Source organism: Artemia sp. Qi Xiang Cuo, chromosome 15, assembly GCF_049724085.1.
Source record: "Artemia sp. Qi Xiang Cuo chromosome 15, ASM4972408v1, whole genome shotgun sequence".
NCBI lineage: Eukaryota > Metazoa > Arthropoda > Branchiopoda > Anostraca > Artemiidae > Artemia > Artemia sp. Qi Xiang Cuo.
The window spans coordinates 1,641,407-1,669,088 of record NC_142808.1 but is presented as its reverse complement, the minus strand read 5'-3'; the positions used below and the strand labels follow the sequence as shown (position 1 = coordinate 1,669,088).

The 27,682-nt window shown below is 32.8% G+C and overlaps 1 protein-coding gene across 2 annotated transcripts in view; it reads left to right on the top strand.

Moving 5' to 3' along the window:
• Hen1 (Hen1 methyltransferase) overlaps positions 1–27,682 on the top strand; it is an 82,451-nt gene that overhangs the window by 40,066 nt on the left and 14,703 nt on the right. For both annotated transcript variants that reach the window (XM_089100935.1, XM_089100936.1), the window contains exon 6: positions 10,317–10,462. In XM_089100935.1, the coding sequence (XP_088957061.1) occupies positions 10,317–10,462 (146 nt within the window). The remainder of the gene's footprint in view (positions 1–10,316; positions 10,463–27,682) is intronic.

The following is a 27,682-nucleotide window of genomic DNA, read 5'->3' as shown; positions in this document are numbered from 1 at the left end:
TTATGGCGGTATTTTTCATGAATTGGATTTTCGAGTTTTCCTTATGTTTTAAGACACATACAATGGTTTTAAAATAGCAATATAAAAATAATAATTTATGAAATAAATTAAATAAACTGCATATAACAATAGTAAAAATTTACTAAAATTAACAAAATAACAATGGTTTTAAAATAACAATATAAAAATAATAATTTATGAAATAAATTAAATAGATTTAATATAACAAATGAAACTCAGAGAGGAAAGAAAATAACAAAAAGAAAAATAAAATAAAAAAAGGTGAAAAAACGAGGATTTTTTCAGCCAGTGGCGAACTATGAAGAAGAAGAAATAAGCAAATGTTTCGACAATGATCTCCGCCGAGTCGTCCTCAGTGCTAAACAAAAAAGAAAAGAAAAAGAAACCAACGAAAATCGAACCTTTCGAAGTTTACTTGCCAACGACAGAACAGAAACTAAATAAGAACCAGGTTGGAATCAATGAAAAAGAAATCTACCAAGGTGATTGGGCAATAATCCTTTGTCTTGCCATAGCTTTGGCTGGCCTACAAATTCGTTCATCATTTGATGTGCAAATAGGTTCTCTCCAGTTATACCGGGTGAAAATATTGATTGAATCCTTAAAAATTAAACTTTTGTAAATTGGGCTTAATGAAATATCTCCAGTATCTCTATTTATTGCTAAATTTTCAGTTCATGTATTTTTTTTTTATCTCAATTACCTCTTTAAAAGTTTGTGGTAGGCCATTTACAGTAGATATTAAGGTTGCTTCGTCAAAAAGAACCAGATGGGTCGGATTTACGAAAATATGCGAAGCCAATGCCGAATCAAAGTTGTCATACTTTGACAACTTTGTCAAATTTTCGTAAAATCACATATTTAAGATCACAAATCACATATTTTCGTTTCTGCTTTCTGCTTTAACAATTGAAATAATCAGGTTTCAATCCGCTTTAATAATTGAAACAAAGTGTTATGGAGGTGTTTGTCAGGAATTGAATTTTCGAGTTTTCCTTATGTTTTAAGACGCATGTGGTTGTGTAAGTTTCTGCTTTAACAGTTGAAACAATCAGGTAACAATCCGCTTTAATAATTGAAGCAATGTGTTATGGAGGTATTTCTCATGAAGTAAATGTTCGAGTTTCCTTATGCTTTAAGACGCATGTGGTTGTGTAAGTTTCTGCTTTAACAAAGTATTATTTTTAAAACCTCTCAACTTGTCTAATTAAATAGAGCACATAATTAATTTGACCTAGTTAAATTTGACAACGCTACTTGTTTGACAATTAAAAAATCAAACTGTCTTTGATATTAACTATTTTCTCTCTTTTTTATGTATTTTTCATTAGACAGGGTCCACAAAGTCTGGTTACATAAAAATTCTGATATTTTATTTGACATTTTTGTATAGAGGAGCTTGAAAATTCTATGGTGGGGTTCACTGGTACTTTGAATATGATGTCACGATTTTTATTCAGATTCCTTGAATTTTACGGGGTGTTTTCCCCCTATTTCAAAAATCAAGAATATTCTCAGGCTCGTAACTTTTGATTGGTAACACTAAACTTGATGAATTTTACACGTTTGGAATCAACACAATAAGTTGATTCTTTTGACGTATCTATTGATATTAAAATTCCGTTTTTAGAGTCTTGGTGAATTTTGAATATTCGTTCATATCTAGATTTTGTAGACACCCTGTATAACTAGCCTGCTTTGGGTTAGTTTTTATATTCTTTCTCCCTACAGAGACTATTATCTACATCCCTGTATTAGTGTTTTACAGTATGATAGTTTCTTATAAACTTTTTTTTAATGATAAAGGAAAAAAATACTAAAAAGGAGCTTAGAAGAATTATGAACGAAGTTGTTCAAACCCAACTCAACATAGCTATCACGATTGAGCGACCAAGGTGGTTTTGACAGATCTCCCAAATAGATAAAGACTGCCAAATACCCGACAAATAGATAATACCCTCCAAATAGCCCGTCCTGTCCCACCAAATTGAGTAGTCTCGCCATGTAGCCTGCACTGTTTCAAGAGAAATATTGGACACCCCAGATTAGGGTAGGACAAGCTTGCAAAGCTCAACTTAAAAAAAAAACTCAAAGTAAGAGCTTTCAAGAAAGGGAGATGGAATAGAAGTGTTTACCAGTGTGACCCTCAAATGACTTTACGGTACTTGTATGATATAAGCCCTACCTAATATTCTTCATCTAAGTAGAACCTAGGTAAAACCGTTTTTTTTTTCTTTAGTTTCTTTCAGTGTGAGACAAGACAGAGAGAAGTGACAGAATAGATGGAAAATATATAATTTAGGCTATATATTTGCATATTATGGGCGGGGGTAAAGTTTTTGGACAGTAAAGTTTAAAAACAATTCTTACTTCATAATATGCAGAATAAGTGTAACTAATACATTAGGCATGCAGACCCGCTATACTTTACCCTACCCTTCCTAATGTGCAAATATATAGCCCAAATTTGTTTTTGAAGTATTATATTTTTATCTTACTTAGGAATATTTCATTGGGATTGAGCGTCATAGAAACAGGTTCTACTTAGATGAAGAATATTAGGTAGGGCGTATTTCATATAAGTATCGACTTTACTTAATGACAAGTATGTAGCAGTAGTCAGAGGCAGCGCTATAGCGTTGCCTATAGTAAAGGCCATACGGCTCCAATGTTTTATTATTTTTTTTTTTTTTTCAGAGGCACTTCTTATGGAAGGGGTCGTCGTAACAATTTTGTTCAACGTGGTTGAAAATTCTGGAAATTAGGTCTATGAGGATGATAACCCCCCCCCAGCCCTCAGGGCAAGGGTTGTAAGTTATGCCGTGGGGGCATATAAGGTTTTTATAGAAAGCGTTGTCATAGAAACTTCAAAAAGGGATCATTCGATCGGAAATTGAAATGGCCAGTGCCCTTTTTAATAGTAGAAAGTGATTGGAGGGCAACTAACACCCCATCCACGCACAATGGAGTCCACAATCAACTCCACTCCACAATGGAGTCCCCTCCCTGTCCACAATGGAGTACCCAAAGATAATCTCCTAGATCCCTTCCTGTTTTCTGTTATGATAAATAGCCTTACAAAGGAATTTCCTGACAGATGGAAATTTGGGGATGACATATAGGTTGTTGAAACCTGCTACAGAAGCTTAGTAAGCAACCCTATGAGCATCTTCAATGATGATATTAATGAAAGGGGTGAGGTCAATGATGAAGCTGCAGACTTAGACATGAGAGTAAACCCCTCTAAATCTATGATAATACCAATATGTTTCCTTAAAACCTCACCCCTTTTCCTCAACCCTATCCCCCCAGTTATTTCTGTCTTCCTTTAAATTACTTGATGTTACAATTTCCTCTAATTTAAAGTGGGATATCCATGTTAAAGATATTGTCCATAGAGCTAATGCGTCCATGTCTCTCCTTAAGCTCTTGAATAAATTTAATGTCCCCCATCCCATTCCTTAAGGATCTATACTTGCTTTGTCCGCCCACATCTTGAATATGCTTGTCCAGTTTTGTATCCTGGTATCTCCCGTGACGAATCAGAAAAAATTGAATCCATTCAAAAAAGAGCCCTGAGAATAATTTTTAAAGAAGGTAAGGTACCATACTCGCTCCTTCTAAAAAAAAAAAAAAGAGCAATCATGGCCCCACTACTAACAGGTAGTGTGCGAAGCAATTGAAATCAAACTTAAGATTAATAATAATATTTCCTTAAATAGGGACTTGGGAGAATATACACTAAATGCTCTATACACAAGTTTAATTAAATGATCTTACAAAATATTTAAATAAAAACAATAGACATTAACACAGAACCGGTCACAAAAAGACCTTTGAGGTTAGCTGCCAAAAAGGCTGGATTAGCAATAAGAACGTGTTTTTAAATTGTTTTTGTTTCCTCTCATTGAATCGCCTTGTTTTACCTCACGTTTTATCAGTCCTGGTCAGGGTTGCCTACTTGCACACTTTTCGTGTGAAATGCACTCTTTTTTTTCATTGCACTCTTTCACACCACGGACCAGATTTGCACTCTTTTTGCCCGTTATGTGCTATTTCCACTCTTTTTTGCACACTTTTATGAAATGATGATGGATAAAAAATATTCAGCGAAATAAAAAATATAATTTAAATTATTTAAGCTCAAAAGATAGAACAGCTAGCCAGTATGATCGTTGTTATATCTGCCTGGGCCGTCCCCCAGGCGTCTTTCTCGTTTTGTCAGCCATTTACCAAGAAGCAGATCAAAGCATAGATAACAAGTGAAAACGTGGTAAACTCAAATCAAGTTTTATAGAAGGAAGTTGAAAGCTGTTGGGCAAAACTGTTCTTCATGGAAAACTGATAACTATAACTTCTCAAACTGATAAAATTCTGCAAAGACTTTAGGCCTGTGCACCATTTTAAAGCGTGAATGACCCCTATCTTCTTGTGATAGCCATTTTTTTTTTAAATAAACATCTTATCTTACCAGCCAGGGGTCTGAGAATTTGGTTTGGATGGGACCCATACTATCAAAATGATATAAAAGGATAAATTAGGAAAATATGGGGTAGCCTAAAATTGTAGTTTAGACTTTGGACACTTCTTGTTATCTTGGAAAACATTTGAGTTTGGTGAATGACACTTTCAGAAATGAATCCAGGGCAAAAACAATTCGAGCCAATTGAAAATGACGATGAAAAATGGGCAAATATTGAGCAGTTCATATTTTTGACCAATGAATAAAGTGAACATACCACTCGATGCCTTTTCTTATGCTCTTTCCAAACAAAAATAATGGTTTTTGGAGCAAATTCCCTTCACCCCACCCCAATATACTAATTCAGGGTATATGTTTGCACATTGGGGTGGGAGTAAAGCTCAAACTTACCTCTACTGTCTGAATTGCATCGTGAATCAAAATTTATCATTCTTTTGCGTCAGAAATGGACTTTACAAGCCCCCCCCCCTAATGAGTAAATATATACCCTAGGGGTTGGGAGTAAAGTGAATTTACGCCAAAAGCAATTAGTATATTTGGAAAGGACATAAAAAAAGGCATCGAATAGTATTTTTACTTTATTCATAGGTCAATAATACGAACTGCTCAATATTCACCAAAAATTGATCAATATTGTACCAAAAAGAAATATATACTAAAAAAATAATACTTTTCTGTTGATGCTAGACTTGTGCGGGCCTATCTTAGGTTTGATAAAATTTTTGAAGACTCAAAATTTCAGTTTGGGCCAAAAACTGTGGCCAGGTATTAAAATCATCCACATCCATTTCGCTTGCTGAATTTTAAGTAGGACTGAGTTTAAAACATCTTTGTCTTTGTCAAGCTTTGCTTATGGACAAAGCCTGGCAGAAGAACTAAGTGCTTATATTCTCAATTTTAAGCAAAGCTAATTGTAGAATAGGCTAATCACCCCTTTTAACATTCTCGAGAGCTTATACAGTAAGCAAGTAATTTTGTACAAGAGACAAGGAGAAAAAAGGTCCCTATTATTTCTACCCAAGCCTTTTTCCTCTTTTGCAGACTGATTTCAGTCTTGGTTTTAAACACTATTAAAAAAAAACAAGAAATTTTCAACTGAAAGTAAGGAGCAACATTAAAACTTAAAACGAACAGAAATTACCTTGTATTTGAAGAGGGTCACCCCTCCCCAGCACCTCGCTCTTCACGCTAAATTTCTTATTACTTTTAAAAAAGTTTATTATTGTTCTACTTAAACGATCCTTATGTTTCAGGAGCCTTTTTTAAAGAATTGGGACAAAATTCAATTTTTAGCGTAAAGAGTGAGGTGTTGACGAGCAGACAAACCCCTTCATATATGTTGTAATTTTTGTTTGGTGGAAGTTTTAATGTTGCTCCTTACTTGCAGTTGAGAAAGTTTGTTTTTTTATTTAATTTCTGATCGTTTTTTAAATGATGCCAGGACTTAGCTTACTGTAAAAGTGTTATAAAGACATATTCGGATGTGTGGCAAACGTGAGGTGCCATCTTAGAACAAACTTCCACAAGAGCAGGGCTCAGAACAATCAGGCATCAATGCTGCAATATCAAGACCTTCCCAAAAAATTAGATGCTGAGTCTGTAATTGAAGCCAGCTTGAAGCTTACGTCGTGGGTCCTCTTGGAAGCCATTCCCATTAGAAAAATGGACACTTTAATACCAGTCCTAAAAAATACTTTTGAGACTCAGAACTTTGTAAAAGTTTCAATCAGGGCAGAATTAAAACTAGTGGGATAATTAGACACGTTATTGTCCCAGCAGAAAGAGATGTGCTTTCTTTTGAACTAAAGAAAGTTCACATCTCTTTAATAGTTGGCGAATCTACCGATAAATCTTGGCAGAAGGTCTTGGTTCTTATAGCAAAGTACAAAGACTCCAAAGATATAGTGCGAGAAGACTTTCTGGGGCTTTTGCCAGTAAGTGATGCCAGTTCAGAAGGCCAAAAACGTCTAATACTTGGACATTTGGAAAGTCTAGGAATACCCTTGCAAAATTTGATGGCGATTACCCTTGACAATGCCAGTGCTAACACTGGACATCAAAAAGGTCTTGGTGTACTGTTAAAAGAATATGTGCCGGATTTACTTGTGCTAGGCTGCACTGTCGATTCCCTTGCTCTCTGTTCTGCATATGCAACTAAGAAGTTACCAGATGGAATTGACATTTTTATTCGTAACGTAGTTGCAGATGTGGCAAATAGCTCAAAAAGACAGGATGAACTAAAGATCTACGAAAATTATTGTCACGTGGAAAGCCATAAGCTTTTGCAGACTTCAAGTACGCGATGGCTCACCCTTGAAGCTTCCGCTGAACTGATCCTTGAGCAGTGGAACCTGCTCCTTTTATTCTTTACCGACCATGGAGAAGGTAACTGCGCTGGAGATAGAGGAGCCGAAGAAAAGGCTAATAAAGTTCTTGCCTTTATGCGTGATTCATCTGTGAAAGTTATTCAGTATTCTCTATCGCTTGCCTTGCGAAAGATCAGTGCCCTAAGCAGAGAGTTTCAAGATAATGGATGACGGATTCACAGGCTTTTGGAAAGTTTGCGACAGACGTATATGTTGTTTCTAAAGCACTTTGTCAAAAAGGAAGAAATAGGGCGTGTATAAGATCAATTTAAAGTTCGGTTTAGCCCAGCTTATTTTCTTGTACTTGATAGTATAAATTTGGGACCAAATGCACTGTGCCTTATGGAAGCCTGCAAAACACTGGCCTATTGAGTGCTCAACAGGTTTATTGTACCCAGATGAGCTGTTTGAATTTGTTTTGGAATTGTGCTCACAAATGAGCAAACGGATTGACTACAATGACCTAACGTTGGAAAATCTCAAATGCTTAAGTCCACATGTTGCCTTATCTGGAGACGTGGACAGTATTGTTCCTCTTCTTCAACGGTTTCCGAATTTGCTGGGTGACATTGAGGCACAACGTGATAAAATGCAAATAAAAATGCAATAAACATCGCAATTTTGTGTGCTGTTTTGAAGGATGATAAATCTGTTTTGTTTCTGTTTCCATTTTCTTTTTCGCTGTGCTGGGGTACAGTACTTGACTTGACTACAGTCAAGTCAGCTGTAGTTCACAGCTTGTTACTTAGACCTCTTATATTCCTTTTAAAACGTTTGGATAAAGTGGAGACGAAACTTTAACTAAACATTGAATCCAGTCAACTATAATTCAGTTAAAGATCTAAGCATTTAAAATAAACACCTGCAAATTTCAAGCAGAGCATTACCTTTTAAGCTTAAAAAAATGATAATCATTATCTGACTTATTATTTAGAGGTTGGTTTCCCAACTTTATTTTAATTACAATTGAAAAATTTAAAGACGATAGGTTAATCGATCGAAGAATAACTGAACATTATGTGTAAAGGGCGTAAGAATGGTCAGAGCAGTGAAAAAGGCTGCGGCGCGGCGGCGCGCGCAAATTTTTTAACCTGCACACGCTTTTAACAACTTGCACTCTTTTTTGGCCTTGATTTGCACACTTTTTCGTCGTTGGCAGTTGGCAACCCTGGTCCTGATTGACCTTCGCTGAAGTAAGGATGCTGGGACTGCTTTGAAAAAAAAACAAACAAATTTTTGGTTTGATTAGTCGCATGTTGTTGTGAGTCTTTTTTCTTTTATATATTTTTGTCTGCCTGAGGACGGCCCTTGGACATACGGCTGAAATATTCATTCAAATTATCTTCACGGTCTTACAAAAAGATTTCCCTATTGTTCTTCTGGCTTTTGTTGTTTGGGGGGAGGTGCGGTTGCTCTCCTGTCATTTTTGACTATTAAAAAGGGCACTAGTCCTCTCAATTTCCAATCAAGTTCTAACCTTTTTGAAGTTTCTACGACAAAACTTTCTATAAGAGCCTTATATAACCCCAAGGGTATCACTTTCAACCCTTGCCCTGGGAGATGTGGGGTGGGGGAGGGTTGACATCCTCAAAGACATAATTTATGGACCTTTCAACTACGTTGAAAAAAATGGCTATATGTAAATTTTGATCGGAAGTATTAGGGGAAATGATTGGTGGCGGGGGGGGGGGTATTTGCCATCTGATCACTTTTGACTATGAAAAACGGCACTAGCCCTCTTAATTTCCAATCGAATTAGCCCCTTTTGAAGTTTCTACGACAACGTCTTCTATAAAAACGTTATAGAACCCCAGGACATATCTTACAATCCCCGAGGGCTGTAGGGGGAGGGGGGTTGTCATCCTCAAGGACATAATTTTCGGATCTTTCAACTACGCTGAAGGAAATGGTTATCTCAAAATTTTCATTGGATGTGTTTGGGGAAATGGTTGGCGTGGGAGGAGGGTTAGTTCCCTCCAATCACTTTCAACTATTAAAAAGGACACCATCCCTCTCAATTTCCAATCAAATGAGCCCTTATCGAAGTTTTTACGACAGCTCCTTCTGTACGAAGTGCTCTGGTCTAAGAAAAAACTAGAAATACATAAATAATACACTGTGCCAACATCGTTCTTTACTTAGGAAGCTCTACCTCCATTGAACTAAAAATGAGCAAAAATAAAATCAAATAATCTACCAAGCGTGAAACAACCACAAATCAGCATGGATAAATAAATGAAACCCAAAACGAACAGAAATTACAATAAATAACCGAGTCAAACTCAAAACGAGCAGCAATTAACATGAGTAGGGCTCAAAACCCCTATGCCTTCTCAAGGCCAGAACATAATTTGGTCTTTACTGAAAAAATATAAATGTTTTTACTTTTATAACTTTAATATATCAAATAATATTAACATTTTGATTACTAAATATCAGTATATGTATATTAAACTGACAATGCACATACATTTGTATTTTAATCATTAAAGTGGAACTTATATACTGGCCTCGGGAAGGCATAGGGGTTTTGAAGCGTACCCATGTTAATTTATGCTCTTTTTGAGATTCGCTTGACTATTTATCGCAATTTCTGTTCGTTTTGAGTTTCATTTATGTATCGATGCTGATTTGTGGTAGTTTCGCGCTTGGTAGATTATTTGATTTTATTTTTGCTCATTATTGGTTTAATGGGGTTCTTTACTTTTCTTTGAAAAACTTATTTTATGGAAAAAGTTTTTTTAATTAATGTAAACAATGGGCAAAGTTCGTAACTTGCAGCCCTTCTCCGGGGAACTGTGGGGGCTGAAGTCATCCTAAAAGACATATTTGTTAGATTTTCGACTATGCTGAACAAAATGGCTATCTCAAAATTTTGATCAGGTGACTTCGGGAAAAAAGTGAGCGTGGGAGGGGGCCTAGTTGCCCCTCCAATTCCTTTGGTCACTTAAAAAGGGCACTAGAACTTTTAATATTCGTTTGAATGAGCCCTCACACGATATTCTAGGACCACTGGATCGATACGATCACCCATGGAAAAAAAATAAATAAACACGCATCCTTGATCTTTCTTCTGACAAAAAATACAAAATTCCACATTTTTGCAGATAGGAGCTTGAAACTTCTACAGTAGGGTTTTCTGATACGCTGAATCTGATGGTTTGATTTTCATTAAGATTCTGTCACTTTAAGGGCGTGTCTCTCCCTTTTCCGAAAAAAAGGCCAATTTTTTCAGGCTCGTAACGTGTGATTGACAAGACTAAACGTGATGAAATTTATATATTAGAAATCAGCATAAAAATGCAATTCTTTTGAGTTATGTACTTGTATCAAAATTCCGTTTTTTAGAAATTCGGTTACTATTGAGCCGGGTCGCTCCTTACTTACAGTTCGTTACCACGAACTGTTTGACTGAATTTTAGCAAATTTCTTCTCTTTTTTTTTAGGTGCGAAAAAATATGTTCCTCCTACCCTGACTATAGCTTTGAAATCAAAGGAATTGGCCAAGGATTTGCAGGATCTGAACATCTTGGCTGTTGTTCTCAAATGGCCGTATTTAAAAGGATATCGCCAATTGGTGAAATTCAGTCAGGTCAGTTCTTCCTCACAGGTCTAGAGTTTTTCATGGCCTATTAATCCACACAGGTGATAAGTGTCTAATTAGTAATACTATTGGTTTATCATCAAATAATTTTGGAATAAAATCTGAATCGGGCTCTTTGTCTTGGTGAATTTTGTCCGTTTTGATTAGTTGCCAATTTGTGTTAAGAGAAAATTTTTGTTAATGTGTTAATTTGGCTAAGAGCCAAATTTCATTTATTTGGTTAATTGTTTTGACAATAATTGATTTGTCAATAATAACTAATAGCTAAATTGTGTTAAGAGCCAATTTGCGTTAATGTTTTAATTTGGTTAAGAGCCAAATTTCTTACAAGAGGCAAGTTTTTTTTGCCTCTCTGACTTTTTTTCCTCTCCAGGACTTATGAAGCTTATTGGGCAGTGTCACATTGTCGTCTGTGACCGCATGTTGTACCGTGGAAATAAGTAGACTAAGCTAAAATAATTATTTATATTTCCAATGCTTTTCGTTCATGAACATTAACTGTCTGCTGATTCCGTAAGAAAAATACACCTTCAAAGGTGCGGCCTTCTTAAGTCGTTTGGCACCATACGTGTTGTACCATATCCATTTGCATGTGTTTTTGCTCAACCATAGGTTTTGATAATTTTCCACCCGCTTTTGTTGTTAATCTGAAGCGCTCTACTGCAAAAAATCGCATAACTGGACATGGTTTTTCATTCATAATTGAACTCTTGATTTTTCCGAATTTTCTTCGACAAATATGGCTGCCTATGCTAATTTCACTTTCACCGCCCTTGGTACTTAAGGTAAGGGAAATTTACCGAAGAAAAATCTACCACAAATGTTTTGTCTGTATAATCAAAAAAGCGTAAAACACACACAAAAAAACAAGGGTTAAAAACAAAATTTAAAATAACGCGAAAATATCATAATACAGTGAGAATGAGCATGACCTACTCGATTCAAGCTTCAAAGAAAGATGTAAAAAAAAACGAAAAGATAAATAAAATGATGACGAAGGATGAGGTTATAATCCAAATCAGCTTGGCGTCCCCGGTTCAACTTCCAAGAAAGGTGCAAAAAACAGCAAAAATAAAAGTCGAGGTAATAGGATTGTAACAAGAATCAGTGGAGGCTTCTATGGTTTGAAATTCAAAGGAGGGTGAAAAAAATTGCAAATCTAAAAACAAAATTCAAAATAATGTAGAATTATTAGACTATAATTAGAATCAGCGAGGCTTCTCCGCCGCAAACTTCAAAATCAGGTTATAGAATAGGATCAGATTCAGCAAAGAGTCCTTGGTGCTAACTTCAAGAAAAAAAATATAACTGAAGTGAAATGGTAAAAACAAAGCTCAAAGTAATACAGAATTATCAGAATACCAAGAAGATAAAAATAAAAAATAAAACGCTGAAAATTCACGATAACAGTAAAAGATGGCTGGCGGTCTATCTGAGGCATACGAGGAGAGGAACCATAATCCTTGAAGATGTCTCTGCTTATGGTGTGGATCGCTCTTGCTCTGAAGCCACTGATGATATTCTCAGGAGTAAAAGCTTTCGGATATGCTTTCCCCAGCGGTTCAGCAATGTTACAAATTGATATAGTTTTACATTTATGTCCAGTCATAAACTTGCAGCTTCCCGGTTGTAGTAGGACAAAAGGGTTTAAAAAAACCCAGCGGGAATCTAAAAACAAAATTCAAAATAATGCAGAATTGCTAGACTATAATCACAGTATATATAATTAGCAGTATGATCTTTCCCTATCTTACCCATTATAAAAACCCGGACCGAGGTGCGAGTGCTCCAGAGAACGTATAAACATAAGCGACATTAGATCTGTCCACGGGTCGACAAGTCAGATCTCTCTTCAACGCGAAACTTGGCTTCAACGATGGAACACTAAATTTTGAAGAAACTAATTTTAAATTAATTTATTCCAATACATATATGAAAATCGGAAATTAGTGCAATGTTATTGTTAGATGTTTTTAGGAATTAAAAATAGGTTTCGAAGTCTCAAGTCGGTTTCAAAGGCATTTTGAGAAAGTTTCTTCCAAAATACGTGTTCCAGGGTAATTGGACCGCTGATGGCAGATCAAATGAGAGGAGCTGTTTTTACGCGCCGATATATATATATATATATATATATATATATATATATATATATATATATATATATATATATATATATATATATATATATATATATATATTATATTATATATATATATATATATATATATATATATATATATATATATATATATATATATATATATACTAAGAAATCTTTACGAAAAAGAAAGTTTTTTTTTTAAAGTAAAGCCCATATTAAACTTAAGATCAGTAGAAATAGAAGCCTACAATAGCTCAAACTCAAAACGATCAGGAATTACTATTAAAGAATAAAAAAGTAAATGTGAATTAATTCTACTGCGGTAAGACTACATATAAATTTATAAAAATGTATATATAGTTTGTTAATATACCGCAGAAGGTAAATATAACATCTGTTTAATACCCAAAATAAAGACAAAGAATGACTATAAAATGATAATCAAGTTAAAAATAAGTTCCTTTTGAACAATGCCATAACGCGATGACATTTGATTATGATATTTGGTGCTTCGCATTGATATTTCAGTTTTAAAAAGTTTATCAATTTTCTGAAAACTCCCTAAGAATTTTACGAATAACACATTTAAAAGACGTTTGGTATTTTTTTGGATAGAGCTACTGTGGCAACATATACCACAGCAACCAATAATTAGAACCCAAGTCATGAAATTGGTCTCAATCAGGAACCCTTATCGCTATCTAAATTCACAAAGTGCAAAGATTTTCAAACAGAGGTGTTTATTGTTTAAAGTTCAGGAAAGGTCTGCCCAGCCCATTTCATACGAAAAGATTGATTGAAAACGAAACTACTCTTATCTCGGCTCTTCGCCAAAACAGGTAATTAGCCTTTTCAAATTTCACAGGAACTACAATCTGAAAAAATAAATATCATGACGTGAAAAAAAAAATAATAACCCAACCAGTGGCGGATCCAGCGGGGGGGGGGGGGGGGGGGTGCCCCCCCCTCCTAAAGTAGTGTAATTTACCTAATTAACGCAAGTTTGCATTAATTAAACTCGCTCCTAGCGTAAGTTTATCGGATCAACCTATTTTGCGCCCCCCCCCTAAAAAATCCTGGATCCGCCCCTGAAACCGTCACACCTGTTCCACCAGTTATTAGAAGAAGAAAAAATTTCCTTATTTTCACAAATTTCATCAACCCCCTGGCCCCTTTTTTATAAAATCCTACATAGGCCAATCAGTTGAGTCCACTGTATATAAATAATAGATTAAGTCATAATTTGTATATAAATTAAGTCATACCTGTGAGATGGGACAGTTGCAAACCACTCAACAAGTTTTTTTCTGCTTTCGCAATTACGAATGCTGCAATTTCTAACCATTTCTCATTGATTGAAGTATACACACTAACCCTCTAATGCATAAATAAGTGGGAGGAGCTTTTTGTTCGCACCGAGAATGAAGAGCCAGAAATCATCTGCGGTAAACTTACTGCCTAATTATATAAACTGTGACTATAATGAAGGAAGGAAAATTCACGGTAACAGCAAAAGATAAAAATCCAAATGTAAAAATGGGTTCCTTCTCTGCAATCCAAAAAAATAACCTTAATTAAACGAAAAAAAGAAAAAAACGGCTGATTAAATCTGTTAGGTAGGTATTAATCCTCTGAACATTATTAATGGTAGCATTTTGTTTGAGTTTGCATGGGAGGAACGGGTGGATATTACATTAAGTGGATAGTATATTTACGGGGATTAGGAAATTCGAAAAGCTTTTGGGTACAGGTATGACACATAGGGACCATTTTCGATAATGTATTTATAAATTAATTTAGATTTAATGGTGTATCTTTTTTTATATTTATTTTTTCGCATTAACCATAGCCTATATTTAGAGTTCATAAATACCATATCGTTTTTGCGAAATTTTATTATTGCTCCATATTTAGAGTTCATAAATATCATATCATGTGGGTTTTCTATTCACCTGTTGTTGTTTTTTAAGTGACAGGGTTAATTACTTTAACAACATGTTCGTTTTTGCGAAATTTTATTATTGCTAGCTTTTGAGGCTATATATAACGCTTAAAAAGAAAAGCTTATTTACTCTAGTTATAGGTTTAAAGAGAATGGAAATGTTATATTAGCTAAGTGCATTTGCTGTTGAAGGCCCGAGTCGCCATCTCTTGATTGGTAGACTGAGCAGGCTCACCTAATAAAGGATTCACTAAGGAAGCTTACCCAATAAGGGACAAATCCCCTGATAGTAAAGGAGTGGTGTCAATGGGGGAGGGAGAATTCCCCCCCCCTCCTCAAGTTGTTTTGCCCCCTCCCTTATAATTTTCGAAAAATACCGTTATCTTCGGTATTTTCATTGAAAAAAATTAAAATAAAACTGCTTCCCCATTTCGGAAAACACATTTTGCACCTCCCTATTACTTTCGTGGATTGGCGCCTCTGGAATAGAGTTTTATTAGACTTGAGTAGATACCTATATTATACTCCTGTCGCTCACCCCTGCTGCCACCTACAACTTTTTTGCACCCCAAATATGGGCATAGAGTCCCTTGAGAGAACACGTGGTTAATGGGGTCAATGACATTTCTCCAGGAATAGATCCAAGTCATTAATGTCTTTGCCTCGGAAACAACTCTTTTGGTCGAACTCCAAAAGATATTAATAACCAAACGCCATGGAAACAATTCTCCAAGAAACATCTTAGCGATGAATTGTTTTAGCGCGGGAATCAGGTTTCTTATTAATTTGAAATGCGTTAGCGCAGAGATGCCAAAAACAAAAGGAACACGCTGAAATTACGTTTAGGGATTATTTGGGCGAAACAGTTTTAGACAGGTTATGGAATTATTTCGGCGAAACAGTTAGAGATATTTTAAAAGATGATTTTTGAAGAGATTTTGGAAGAGGATTTGAGGGTGAAACTCTGTGGTCGTTATACTACACAAGTTCCATTGAACAGTGTCGTGAGGTCCTCTACCCCAACCCCAAAGGGTTCCGATCCCCCTACCCCAACCCCAAAGGAAGTCCCCGGTCCTCAAAGGTCCCCCGGGCTCCCAAAGGACCACCCGGCCCTCAAGGGTCCCCCAAGACCCCCAAAGGACCCCCCGGGCCCCAAAGGGCCCCTCCCCCCCCTTGGCCCCCAAAGGGCCCCTCCCCTCCCTCTCCTCCCCCTCCTCACCGCCCCCTTCCCCCTCCCCCTCCCCCTCCTCCCTGCTCCCCTCCTCCTCCTTCTGCCCCGTTTTTTTAGTATTTTTTGCATTGAGACACAGAAGGGTCCCCCCGAGCCCCCCAAAGGGCCCCCGACGCCCCAAAGACTCCTGAGCCCCCATTTTAATACTTTTTTAAGGCATTATTATATCTTTTCAGAACAAATTATTATTTTAGGGAATTATTTCGGCGAAACGGTTAGAGACATTTTAAAAGATGATTTTTGAAGGTGTTTTAGAAGAGGATTTGAGGGTGAAACTCTGTGGTCGTTATAATACACAAGTTCCATTTGATCAGTGTCGTAAGGTCCCATACCCCCACCCCCAATGCCCCCCGTCCCCCAAATGCCCCCCGAGCCCCCAAAGACCACCGGGACCCCCTCCCCCCATTTTTTTTAAAATAATTTTTGAAATTTTTTTAACATGGTATTTTTTTTAACTTTTTTACGTATCTTAAAATGATATGAAATATGCTTACGGCACTACCAATCGTACTCTGTGCTTGTTCTTAGACACGACTCGGCTTTCCCACTGGTACTCTATGGCAGGTTATCGACACTACCTAGTTTATTGTGTGCATTAAATCAGTATTTTTTTCGCAGTGGAAGGATAAACACACAATTTATATCTGTAAAAAAGTGAAGATGAATTATTCGACAAAAGTATGTACACATGAAAAAATCATCGTCGCGTTGAATGCTGACAAGGAGAAATACCTGAACTATGAAACGAGTGCAAGTGGTAACACTATTGGAAAAATGTGCATGCGTTGTCATGACAGCGAGAAGTTAGATTTCTCTGGAGTACCCAAGAATTTCAATCGTGTAAACGGTGGATATGCGAGAGTAACATTACCAGAGGAATTAGTGCTCAAATAGAATGCAAACTTAAAAATAATTGTAGATGATTCGGGACAACTCCTTGCTACTGTTGCTGGTAACACATTACCTGTTGATACATCCTATCAGCATCTTTCCGGTATTAGCATTTTAAAGAGAACAAGAAGAAGACAAGCATACTCCTGCAATAATGTCATTAATCATATCTTGTCAATATGTCAAACCTGCTATCTATGTAAAAATAATGTGACAATAGACAGTGAAATCGCAGGCAGAATAAAAAGGACATTAGCAGACAGTATCATCAATGAATATAAAGATGAATTGACGGAAAGTGAAGCAAAATTGTACTAATAATGTATAATAATGTATTTAACATATTTTTATATTAATATTCTACATGTCGTTATTTCATTAAAAATATCATATGCATTATTTTGTTAAGTGTTCATTATTTTTAGGGTATGCTAGAACGTCAAACGTTCAGAATATCTATTAAAAAGGTCAGAGATGTAAGAAAAAGAATTTTTAGAGATAAAGATACTACTAGCAGGCTCAATTTTTCATAGAAGATAGAAGAGTTCAAGGTCTCTTCTGAATTTTACCAAAGAACACACTTCAATTCTAATTTCTCCAGAGAAAATAAAAAGCTTAAACTTCAGTTTTAAGTTCACCAAGACATAAAACATTTAAAGTTCAGTTCTAAATTTTTTCATAGAAGATAGGAAAAGTTATACCATGATTGTGATTATTTTCTATGAAGAGAAAAAGATTCACTTTAATTCTAAATTTTCTTAAATTCAGTTCCTACTTTTCACATAGAGATGAAAAAAATTTAAAGTTCTGTTCCAAATTTTTCATAGAATATTGGAAAAGTTATACTTTGATCGTGAATATTCAAGTTCTCTTCTGAATTTTACCAAAGAACACAATTCAATTCTAATTTCTCCAGAGAAAATAAAAAGCTTACACTTCAGTTTTAAGTTCACCAAGACATAAAAAATTTAAAGTTCACTTCTAAATTTTTCCGTAGAAGATAGGAAAAGTTATTCTATGATTGTGATTATTTTCTATGAAGATTAAAAGTTTCACTTCAATTTTAAATTTTCTCAAAGAAGTGAAAAAAAGTTCAATTTTGATTCTGAATTTTCTCAATGAAAATGAAATAAGTTATTGATCATTTCTATTTTCCCAAAATAATATAAAAATTTTCCACTTCAGTTCAGATTTTTCTCACAGATGAAAAAATTTAAAATACTGTTCCAAATTTTCCATAGAAGATAGAAAAGTTCAAGTTCTAATCTGAATTTTACCAAAGAACATAATTCATTTCTAATTTCTCAAGAGAAAATAAAAAATTTCCACATCACTTTTAAGTTCACCAAGACATAAAAATTTAAAGTTCAATTCTAATTTTTTCCATAGAAGATAAGAAAAGTTATACTATGATTGCGGTTATTTTCCATGAAGATAAAAAGTTTCACTTTAATTCTAAATTTTCTTAAATTCAATTCCAACCTTTCTCAAAGAGATGAAAAAATTTGAAGTTCTGTTCCAAATATTTTTCCGGAAGAAGAAAAGTTAAACTTCAATTCTGAATTTTCACAATGAAAAGGAAATAAGTTATTGATCAAGTCCGTTTTCCTAAAATAATATAAAATTTTCCACTTCAATTCAGATTTTTCTCAAAGAGATGACAAAATTTAAAATATTGTTCCAAATTTTTCATAGAAGATAGGAAAAGTTATACTATGATTGTGATTATTTTCCATAAAGATAAAAAGTTATATTATGATTCTAAATTTTCTTAAATTCAAGTCCGACCTTTCTCAAAGAGATGAAAAATTTTAACTTCATGTCCAAATATTTTCCTGGAAAAAGGAAAGTCAAACTTCGATTCTGAATCTTCACCTTGAAAATTAACTAAGTTATTGATCAATTCTATTTCAATAAAATAATATAAAATTTTCCACTTCAATTCAGGTTTTTCTCAAAGAGATGACAAAATTTTAAATATTGTTCTAAATTTTTCATAGAAGATAGGAAAATTTATATCATGATTGTGATTATTTTCTATGAAGATAAAAAGTTTCACTTTAATTCTAAATTTTCTTAAATTCAGTTCCGACCTTTCTCAAAGAGTCAAATTTAAAGTTCTGTTCCAAATATTTCCCCGAAAGAAGAAAAGTTCAACTTCGATTCTGAATTTTCTTAATGAAAATGAAATAAGTTATTCTTTTGATAATTTGATCAATTCTTTTTTCTCAAAATATTATAAAATTTTTCACTTCAATTCAGATTTTTCTCAAAGAGATGAAAAAATTTAAAATATTGTTCCAAATTTTTCTTAGAAGATAGAAAAGTTCAAGTTCTAATCTGAATTTTACCAAAGAACATAATTCAATTCTAATTTCTTCAGAAAAAATAAAAAGCTTCCACTTAAGTTTTAAGTTCACCAAGACATAAAAAATTTAAAGTTCAGTTCTAAATTTTTACATAGAAGATAGGAAAAGTTATACTATGATTATGACTATTTTCCATGAAGATAAAAAGTTTAACTTTAATTCTAAATTTTCTTAAATTCTGTTCCGACTTTTCAAATAGAGATGAAAAAATTGCAAGTTCTGATCCAAATTTTTCTTAGAAGATAGAAAAGTTCAAGTTCTGAATTTTACCAAAGAACACAATTCAATTCTAATTTCACCAAAGAAAATAAAAAGCTTCCACTTCAGCTTTAAGTTCACCAAGACATAAAAAATTTAAAGTTCAGTTCTAAATTTTTCCGTAGAAGATAGGAAAAGTTATACCATGATTGTGATTATTTTCTATGAACATAAAAAGTTTCACTTTAATTCTAAATTTTCTTAAATTCAGTTCCGGCTTTTCTCAAAGAGATAAAAAAAATTAAAGTTCTGTTCCAAATATTTTCCCGGAAGAAGAAAAGTTCAACTTCGATTCTGAATTTTCTTAATGAAAACGAAATAAGTTATTGATCAATTCTATTTTTCCAAATAATATAAAAAGTTTCCACTTCAGTTCATATTTTTCTCAAAGAGATGAAAAAATTTAAAATACTGTTCCAAATATTTCTTAGAAGATAGAAAAGTTCAAGTTCTCTTCTGAATTTTACCAAAGAATACATTTCAATTCTAATTTCTCCAGAGAAAATAAAAAGCTTCCACTTCAGTTTTAAGTTCACCAAGACATAAGAAATTTAAAGTTCAGTTCTAAATTTTTCTGTAGAAGATAGGAAAAGCTATACCATGATTGTGATTAATTTCTATGAAGATAAAAAGTTTCAATTTAATTCTAAATTTTCTTAAATTCAGTTCTGGCTTTTCTTAAAGAGATGAAAAAATTTAAAGTTCTGTTCCAAATATTTTCCCGGAAGAAGAAAAGTTCAACTTCGATTCTGAATTTTCTTAATGAAAATGAAATAAGTTATTTATCATTTCTATTTTTCCAAATAATATAAAAAGTTTTCACTTCAGTTCAGATTTTTCTCAAAGAGATGAAAAAATTTAAAATACTGTTCCAAATATTTTTATAGAAGATAGAAAAGTTCAAGTTCTCTTCTGAATTTTACCAAAGAACACAATTCAATTCTAATTTCACCAGAGAAAATAAAAAGCCTCCACTTCAGTTTTAAGTTCACCGAGACATAAAAATTTAAAGTTCAGTTCTAAATTTTTCCGTAGAAGATAGGAAAAGTTATACCATGATTGTGATTATTTTCTATGAAGATAAAAAGTTTCACTTTAATTCTAAATTTTCTTAAATTCAGTTCCGACCTTTCTCAAAGAGATGAAAAAATTTAAAGTTCTGTTCTAAATATTTTCCAGGAAGAAGAAAAGTTCAACTTTGATTCTGAATTTTCTTAATGAAAATGAAATAATTTATTGATCAATTCTATTTTCCCAAAATAATATAAAAATTTTCCACTTCAGTTCAGATTTTTCTCAAAGAGATGAAAAATTTAAAATACTTCCATATTTTTTATAGAAGATTGAAAAGTTCAAGTTCTCTTCTGAATTTTACCAACGAACACAATTCAATTCTAATTTCTCCAGAGAAAATAAAAAGCTTCCACTTCAGTTTCAAGTTCACCAAGACATAAAAAATTTAAAGTTCTGTTCTAAATTTTTCCGTGGAAGATAGGAAAAGTTATATTATGATTGTGATTATTTTCCATGAAGATAAAAAGTTTCAATTTAATTCTAAATTTTCTTAAATTCAGTTCCGATTTTTCACATAGAGATGAAAAAAAATTTAAAGTTCTGTTCCAAATTTTTCATAGAAGATTGGAAAACTTATACTTTGATCGTGAATATTCAAGTTCTCTTCTGAATTTTACCAAACAACACAATTCAATTCTAATTTCTCCAGAGAAAATAAAAAGCTTCCACTTCAGTTTTAAGTTCGCCATGACATAAAAAATTTAAAGTTCAGTTCTAAATTTTTCCATAGAAGATAGGAAAAGTTATACTATGATTGTGATTATTTCCTAAATTTTCTTAAATTCAATTCCGACCTTTCTCAAAGAGATGAAAAAATTTAATCTTCTGAATTTTACCAACGAACACAATTCAATTCTAATTTCTGCATCAATAAGAGGGAAAAGGATTTGTTGCCCTTTGCCCCCTAGGTGATGAAAAATCCCTTTTAGAGGGATATTTTTGCTGAAAAACAGCTTTTTTATGCTTTCTTGTAAGGGCTAACAAAACGGCAAATTTACACAGACCCCCTAGATATTGGATATTTTCTAATTAAAATAAGTTTCGACTAGCCCTAATATTCCTCATATTACCTGACACCCTCTCTCCTCCCCATGTAAAACATAAAAACAGAAGACTGAAATGTGGGACAGTTAATTGGAATTGCGTCATAGCAGGTATTTACTACAGTATTGGTCCCGCGGTTCAGATGGTATTGAGATACCATCTCAATATTAATCCAAAATTAATCCAAAAGAATAAAGCTATTTTAAATAGGTAATACGCTGCAACGAATATCAGCGACAGTCGAAACTCATTTTAGTTGGAAAATATTACATCTATTTAACCAGAAATCGAATTAAGAAATCGAAGCCAGGCATCAATAAGAGGGAAAAGGATTTGTTGCCCTTTGCCCCCTAGGTGATGAAAAATCCCTTTTAGAGGGATATTTTTGCTGAAAAACAGCTTTTTTATGCTTTCTTGTAAGGGCTAACAAAACGGCAAATTTACACAGACCCCCTAGATATTGGATATTTTCTAATTAAAATAAGTTTCGACTAGCCCTAATATTCCTCATATTACCTGACACCCTCTCTCCTCCCCATGTAAAACATAAAAACAGAAGACTGAAATGTGGGACAGTTAATTGGAATTGCGTCATAGCAGGTATTTACTACAGTATTGGTCCCGCGGGTCAGATGGTATTGAGATACCATCTCAATATTAATCCAAAATTAATCCAAAAGAATAAAGCTATTTTAAATAGGTAATACGCTGCAACGAATATCAGCGACAGTCGAAACTCATTTTAGTTGGAAAATATTACATCTATTTAACCAGAAATCGAATTAAAGGATATTTCCAATTAGCATATCAACATCACGAAATTTTAATAGTAGTCCACAGGCCAGAAGAATAATTTTGTTAAGTTGAACCCAATAAGCTGAATGCAAGCAAAAACTGAACGAGATATTCATACATTTTTACTTGATGAAGTAACTTCTTCTGGGCCCCCCCTATGGGACAGTCATGGAGGGAATAAATGTCGATACCAACACAGGGTAATAATGGGCTATGGGATAAAGACTGAGGTTAATTTAGTTACATACTTATTTGTTCATTTCACAACAAGCGATATCGATTTTTCGAAGCAAAAGTATTAGTTTTAGTGTGCATAATACAGGTTATTAAAACTGACAATTTTACCGATCCTTCAAATACGACATGAAAAATATCTCTTCTGCTATATAGCATAATCACGAGGCACCAAGGATGGCTAAACGGCAGCCACAAACGGCTAAACGGCAAATTTTTGACACAGATAAAAAACCATACAAGATGCACCTGCACAATAAAAACCTTCATACATACAGAATGACAAATGTTTCCGATGGAAAACCAAGTAGCAATTGAAACTATGGCTCTGACGTATATGCTCGGAGTCTAATTACGCGCTATGAAATGGGTTTCATGTTTGGAAAAAGATTTCACTACTGGTATATACTTATACTGTGCTACTATATCAATAACTGCACGGCAACTGATGCTATTTTGACTAGCCAAATGGATTTATTCATTGTTTATGGGTAAAAAAAGTAAATAGGAATAGGTATACTAAGAAGATAGGAAAAGGTATACTATAATTGTGATTATTTTCCATGAAGATAAAAAGTTTCACTTTAATTCTAAATTTTCTTAAATTCAGTTCCGACTTTTCACATAGAGATGAAAAGAATTTAAAGTTCTGTTCCAAATTTTTCATAGAAGATTGGAAAAGTTATACTTTGATCGTGAATATTCAAGTTCTCTTCTGAATTTTACCAAAGAACACAATTCAATTCTAATTTCTCCAGAGAAAATAAAAAGCTTCTACTTCAGTTTTAAGTTCGCCGTGACATAAAAAATTTAAAGTTCAGTTCTAAATTTTTCCATAGAAGATAGGAAAAGTTATACTATGATTGTGATTATTTCCTATGAAGATTAAAAGTTTCACTTAAATTTTAAATTTTCTCAAAGAAGTGAAGAAAAGTTCAACTTCGATTCTTAATTTTCTCAATGAAAATGAAATAAGTTATTGATCATTTCTATTTTCTCAAAATATTTTAAAATTTCACACTTCAATTAAGATTTTTCTCAAAGAGATGAAAAAATTTAAAATACTGTTCCAAATTTTCCATAGAAGATAGAAAAGTTCAAGTTCTCTTCTTAATTTTACCAAAGAACATAATTCAATTCTAATTTCTCCAGAGAAAATAAAAAGCTTCCACATCAGTTTAAGTTCACCAAGACATAAAAAATTTAAAGTTCAGTTTTAAATTTTTCCATAGAAGATAGGAAAAGTTATACTATGATTGTGATTATTTTCCATGAAGATAAAAAGTTTCATTTTAATTTTAAATTTTCTTAAATTCAATTCCGACCTTTCTCAAAGAGATGAAAAAATTTAAAGTTCTGTTCCAAGGTTAGGTTAGGTTAGGTATAAATAAATATTAATAAATAATTAGAAACATTTCTCCATGTTTAAGTTAGGATAGGTTAGCTTATCATGAGCGCTCATGATAAGTTAACCTAACCTAACCTAACTTAACCATGGAGAAATGTTTCTAATTATTTATTAATATTTATTTATTACCTAACCTATTGTTTTTGGTGGTTAGATGAATGAACTGAATTTAAGAAAAATTCGAAATAAAGTGAAACTTTTTATCTTCATGGTAAATAATCACAGTCATAGTATAGCCATTCCTATCTTCTATGGAAAAATTTAGAATTGAACTTTAAATTTTCATTTCTTTGAGAAATTATGAACTGAAATGGAAGCTTTTTCATTTTCATTGGTAAATTTCAGAATTGAGCTAACTTTTTTTCTCCTCTAAGAAAATTCAGAAGAGAACTTGTACATTTTGCACTTCTTCGAGAAAACTTAGAAATAAAGTGGAGCTACATATCTTCATGAAGAATATTCACAATCAAAGTATAACTTTTTCTATCTTCTATGAAAAATTTTTTCATCTCTTTGAAAAAAATCTGAATTGAAGTGTGAAATTTTATAATATTTTGAGAAAATAGAAATGATCAGTAACTTATTTCATTTTCATTGAGAAAATTCAGAATTGAAGTTGAACTTTTCTTCACTTCTTTGAGAAAATTTTAAATTGAAGTGAAACTTTTAATCTTCATAGGAAATAATCACAATCATAGTATAACTTTTCCTATCTTCTATGGAAAAATTTAGAACTGAACTATAAATTTTTTATGTCATGGCGAACTTAAAACTGAAGTGGAAGCTTTTTATTTTCTCTGGAGAAATTAGAATTGAACTGTGTTCTTTGGTAAAATTCAGAAGAGAACTTGAATATTCATGATCAAAGTATAAGTTTTCCAATCTTCTGTGAAAAATTTGGAACATAACTTAAAATTTTTTTTCATCTCTGTGAAAAGTCGGAACTGAATTTAGGAAAATTTAGAATTAAAGTGAAACTTTTTATCTTCATAGAAAATAATTACAATCATAACAAAACTTTTCCTATCTTCTACGGAAAAATTTAGAACCGAATTTTATATTTGTTATGTCTAAGTGAAATTAAAACTGAAGCGGAAGCTTTTTATTTTATATGGAGAAATTAGAATTGAATTGTGTTCTTTGGTAAAATTCAGAAGATTAAATTTTTTCATCTCTTTGAGAAAGGTCGGAATTGAATTTAAGAAAATGTAGCATTAAAATGAAACTTTATCTTCATGGAAAATAGTCATAATCATAGTATAACTTTTCCTATCTTCTATGTAAAAATTTAGAACTGAACTTTAAATTTTTTATGTCTTGGTGAACTTAAAACTGAAGTGGAAGCTTTTTATTTTTTCTGAAGAAATTAGAATTGAATTATGTTCTTTGGTAAAATTCAGATTAGAACTTGAACTTTTCTATCTTCTAAGAAAAATTTGGAACAATATTTTAAATTTTTTCATCTCTTTGAGAAAAATCTGAATTGAAGTGGAAAATTTTATAATATTTTGAGAAAAAAGAATTGATCAATAACTTATTTCATTTTCATTAAGAAAATTCAGAATCGAAGTTGAACTTTTCTTCTTCCGGGGAAATATTTGGAACAGAACTTTAAATTTGACTCTTTGAGAAAGGTCGGAACTGAATTTAAGAAAATTTAGAATTAAAGTGAAACTTTTTATCTTCATAGAAAATAATCACAATCATGATATAAATTTTCCTATCTTCTATGAAAAATTTAGAACAATATTTAAAATTTTGTCATCTCTTTGACAAAAATCTGAATTGAAGTGGAAAATTTTATATCATTTTAGGAAAACAGTATTTAACTTCTTTCCTTTTCATTGTGAAGATTCATAATCGAAGTTTAAGTTTTCTTTTTCAGGGAAAATATTTGGAACAGAACTTCAAATTTTTTAATCTCTTTGAGAAGGTTGGAATTGAATTTAAGAAAATTTAGAATTAAAGTGAAACTTTTTATCTTCATGGAAAATAACCACAATCATAGTATAACTTTTCCTATCTTCTATGGAAAAATTTAGAACTGAACTTTAAATTTTTATGTCTTGGTGAACTTAAAAGTGATGTGGAAACTTTTTATTTTCTCTGGAGAAATTAGAAATGAATTATGTTCTTTGGTAAAATTCAGATTAGAACTTGAACTTTTCTATCTTCTATGGAAAATTTGGAACAGTATTTTAAATTTTTTCATCTGTTTGAGAAAAATCTGAATTGAAGTGGGAAATTTTATATTATTTTGGGAAAATAGAAATGATCAATAACTTATTTCATTTTCATTGAGAAAATTCAGAATCGAAATTGAACTTTTCTTCACTTCTTTGAGAAAATTTAAAATTGAAGTGAAACTTTTAATCTTCATAGAAAATAATCACAATCATAGTATAACTTTTCCTATCTTCTACGGAAAAATTTAGAAGTGAACTTTAAATTTTTTATGTCTTGCTGAACTTAAAAGTGAAGTGTAAGCTTTTTATTTTCTCTGGAGAAATTAGAATTGAATTGTGTTCTTTGGTAAAATTCAGAAGAGAATTTGAATATTCACGATCAAAGTATAACTTTTCCAATATTCTATGAAAAAATTTGGAACAGAACTTTAAATTTTTTTCATCTCTATGTGAAAAGTAGGAACTGAATTTAAGAAAATTTTGACTTAAAGTGAAACTTTTTATCTTCATAGAAAATAATCACAATCATAGTATAACTTTTCCTATCTTCTACAGAAAAATTTAGAACTGGACTTTAAATTTTTTATGTCTTGGTGAACTTAAAACAGAAGTGTAAGCTTTTTATTTTCTCTGGAGAAATTAGAATTGAATTGTGTTCTTTGGTAAAATTCAAAAGAGAACTTGAACTTTTCTATCTTCTATGACAAATTGAGCCTGCTAGTAGTATCTTTATCTCTAAAAAATCTTTTTCTTACATCTCTGACCTTTTTAATAGATATTCTGAACGTTTGACGTTCTAGTATACCCTAAAAATAACGAAAACTTAACACAATCATGCATAAGATATTTTTAAGGAAATAACGACATATAGAATATTAATAGAAAAATATGTTAAGTACATTATTATACATTATTATTACACTTTCGCTTCACTTTCCGTCAATTCATCTTTATATTCATTGATGATATGGTCTGCTAATGTCCTTTTTATTCTGCCTGCGATTTCACTGTCTATTGTCACACTATTTTTACATAGATAGCAGTTTTGACATATTGACAAGATATGATTAATGACATTATTGCAGGAGTATGCTTGTCTTCTTCTTGTTCTCTTTAAAATGCTAATACCGGAAAGATGCTGATAGGATGTATCAACAGGTAATGTGTTACCAGCAACAGTAGCAAGGAGTTGTCCCCGATCATCGACAATTATTTTTAAGTTTGCATTCTCTTTGAGCACTAATTTCTCTGGTAATGCTACTCTCGCATATCCACCGTTTACACGATTGAAATTCTTGGGTACTCCAGAGAAATCTAACTTCTCGCTGTCATGACAACGCATGCACACATTTCCAATAGTGTTACCACTTGCACTCGTTTCATAGTTCAGGTATTTCTCCTTGTCAGCATTCAACGCGACGATGATTTTTTCATGTGTACATACTTTCGTCGAATAATTCATCTTCACTTTTTTACAGATATGAATTGTGTGTTTATCCTTCCACTGCGAAAAAAATACTGATTTAATGCACACAATAAACTAGGTAGTGTCGATAACCTGCCATAGAGTACCAGTGGGAAAGCCGCGTCGTCTCTAAGAACAAGCACAGAGTACGATTGGTAGTGCCGTAAGTATATTTCATATCATTTTAAGATACGTAAAAAAGTAAAAAAA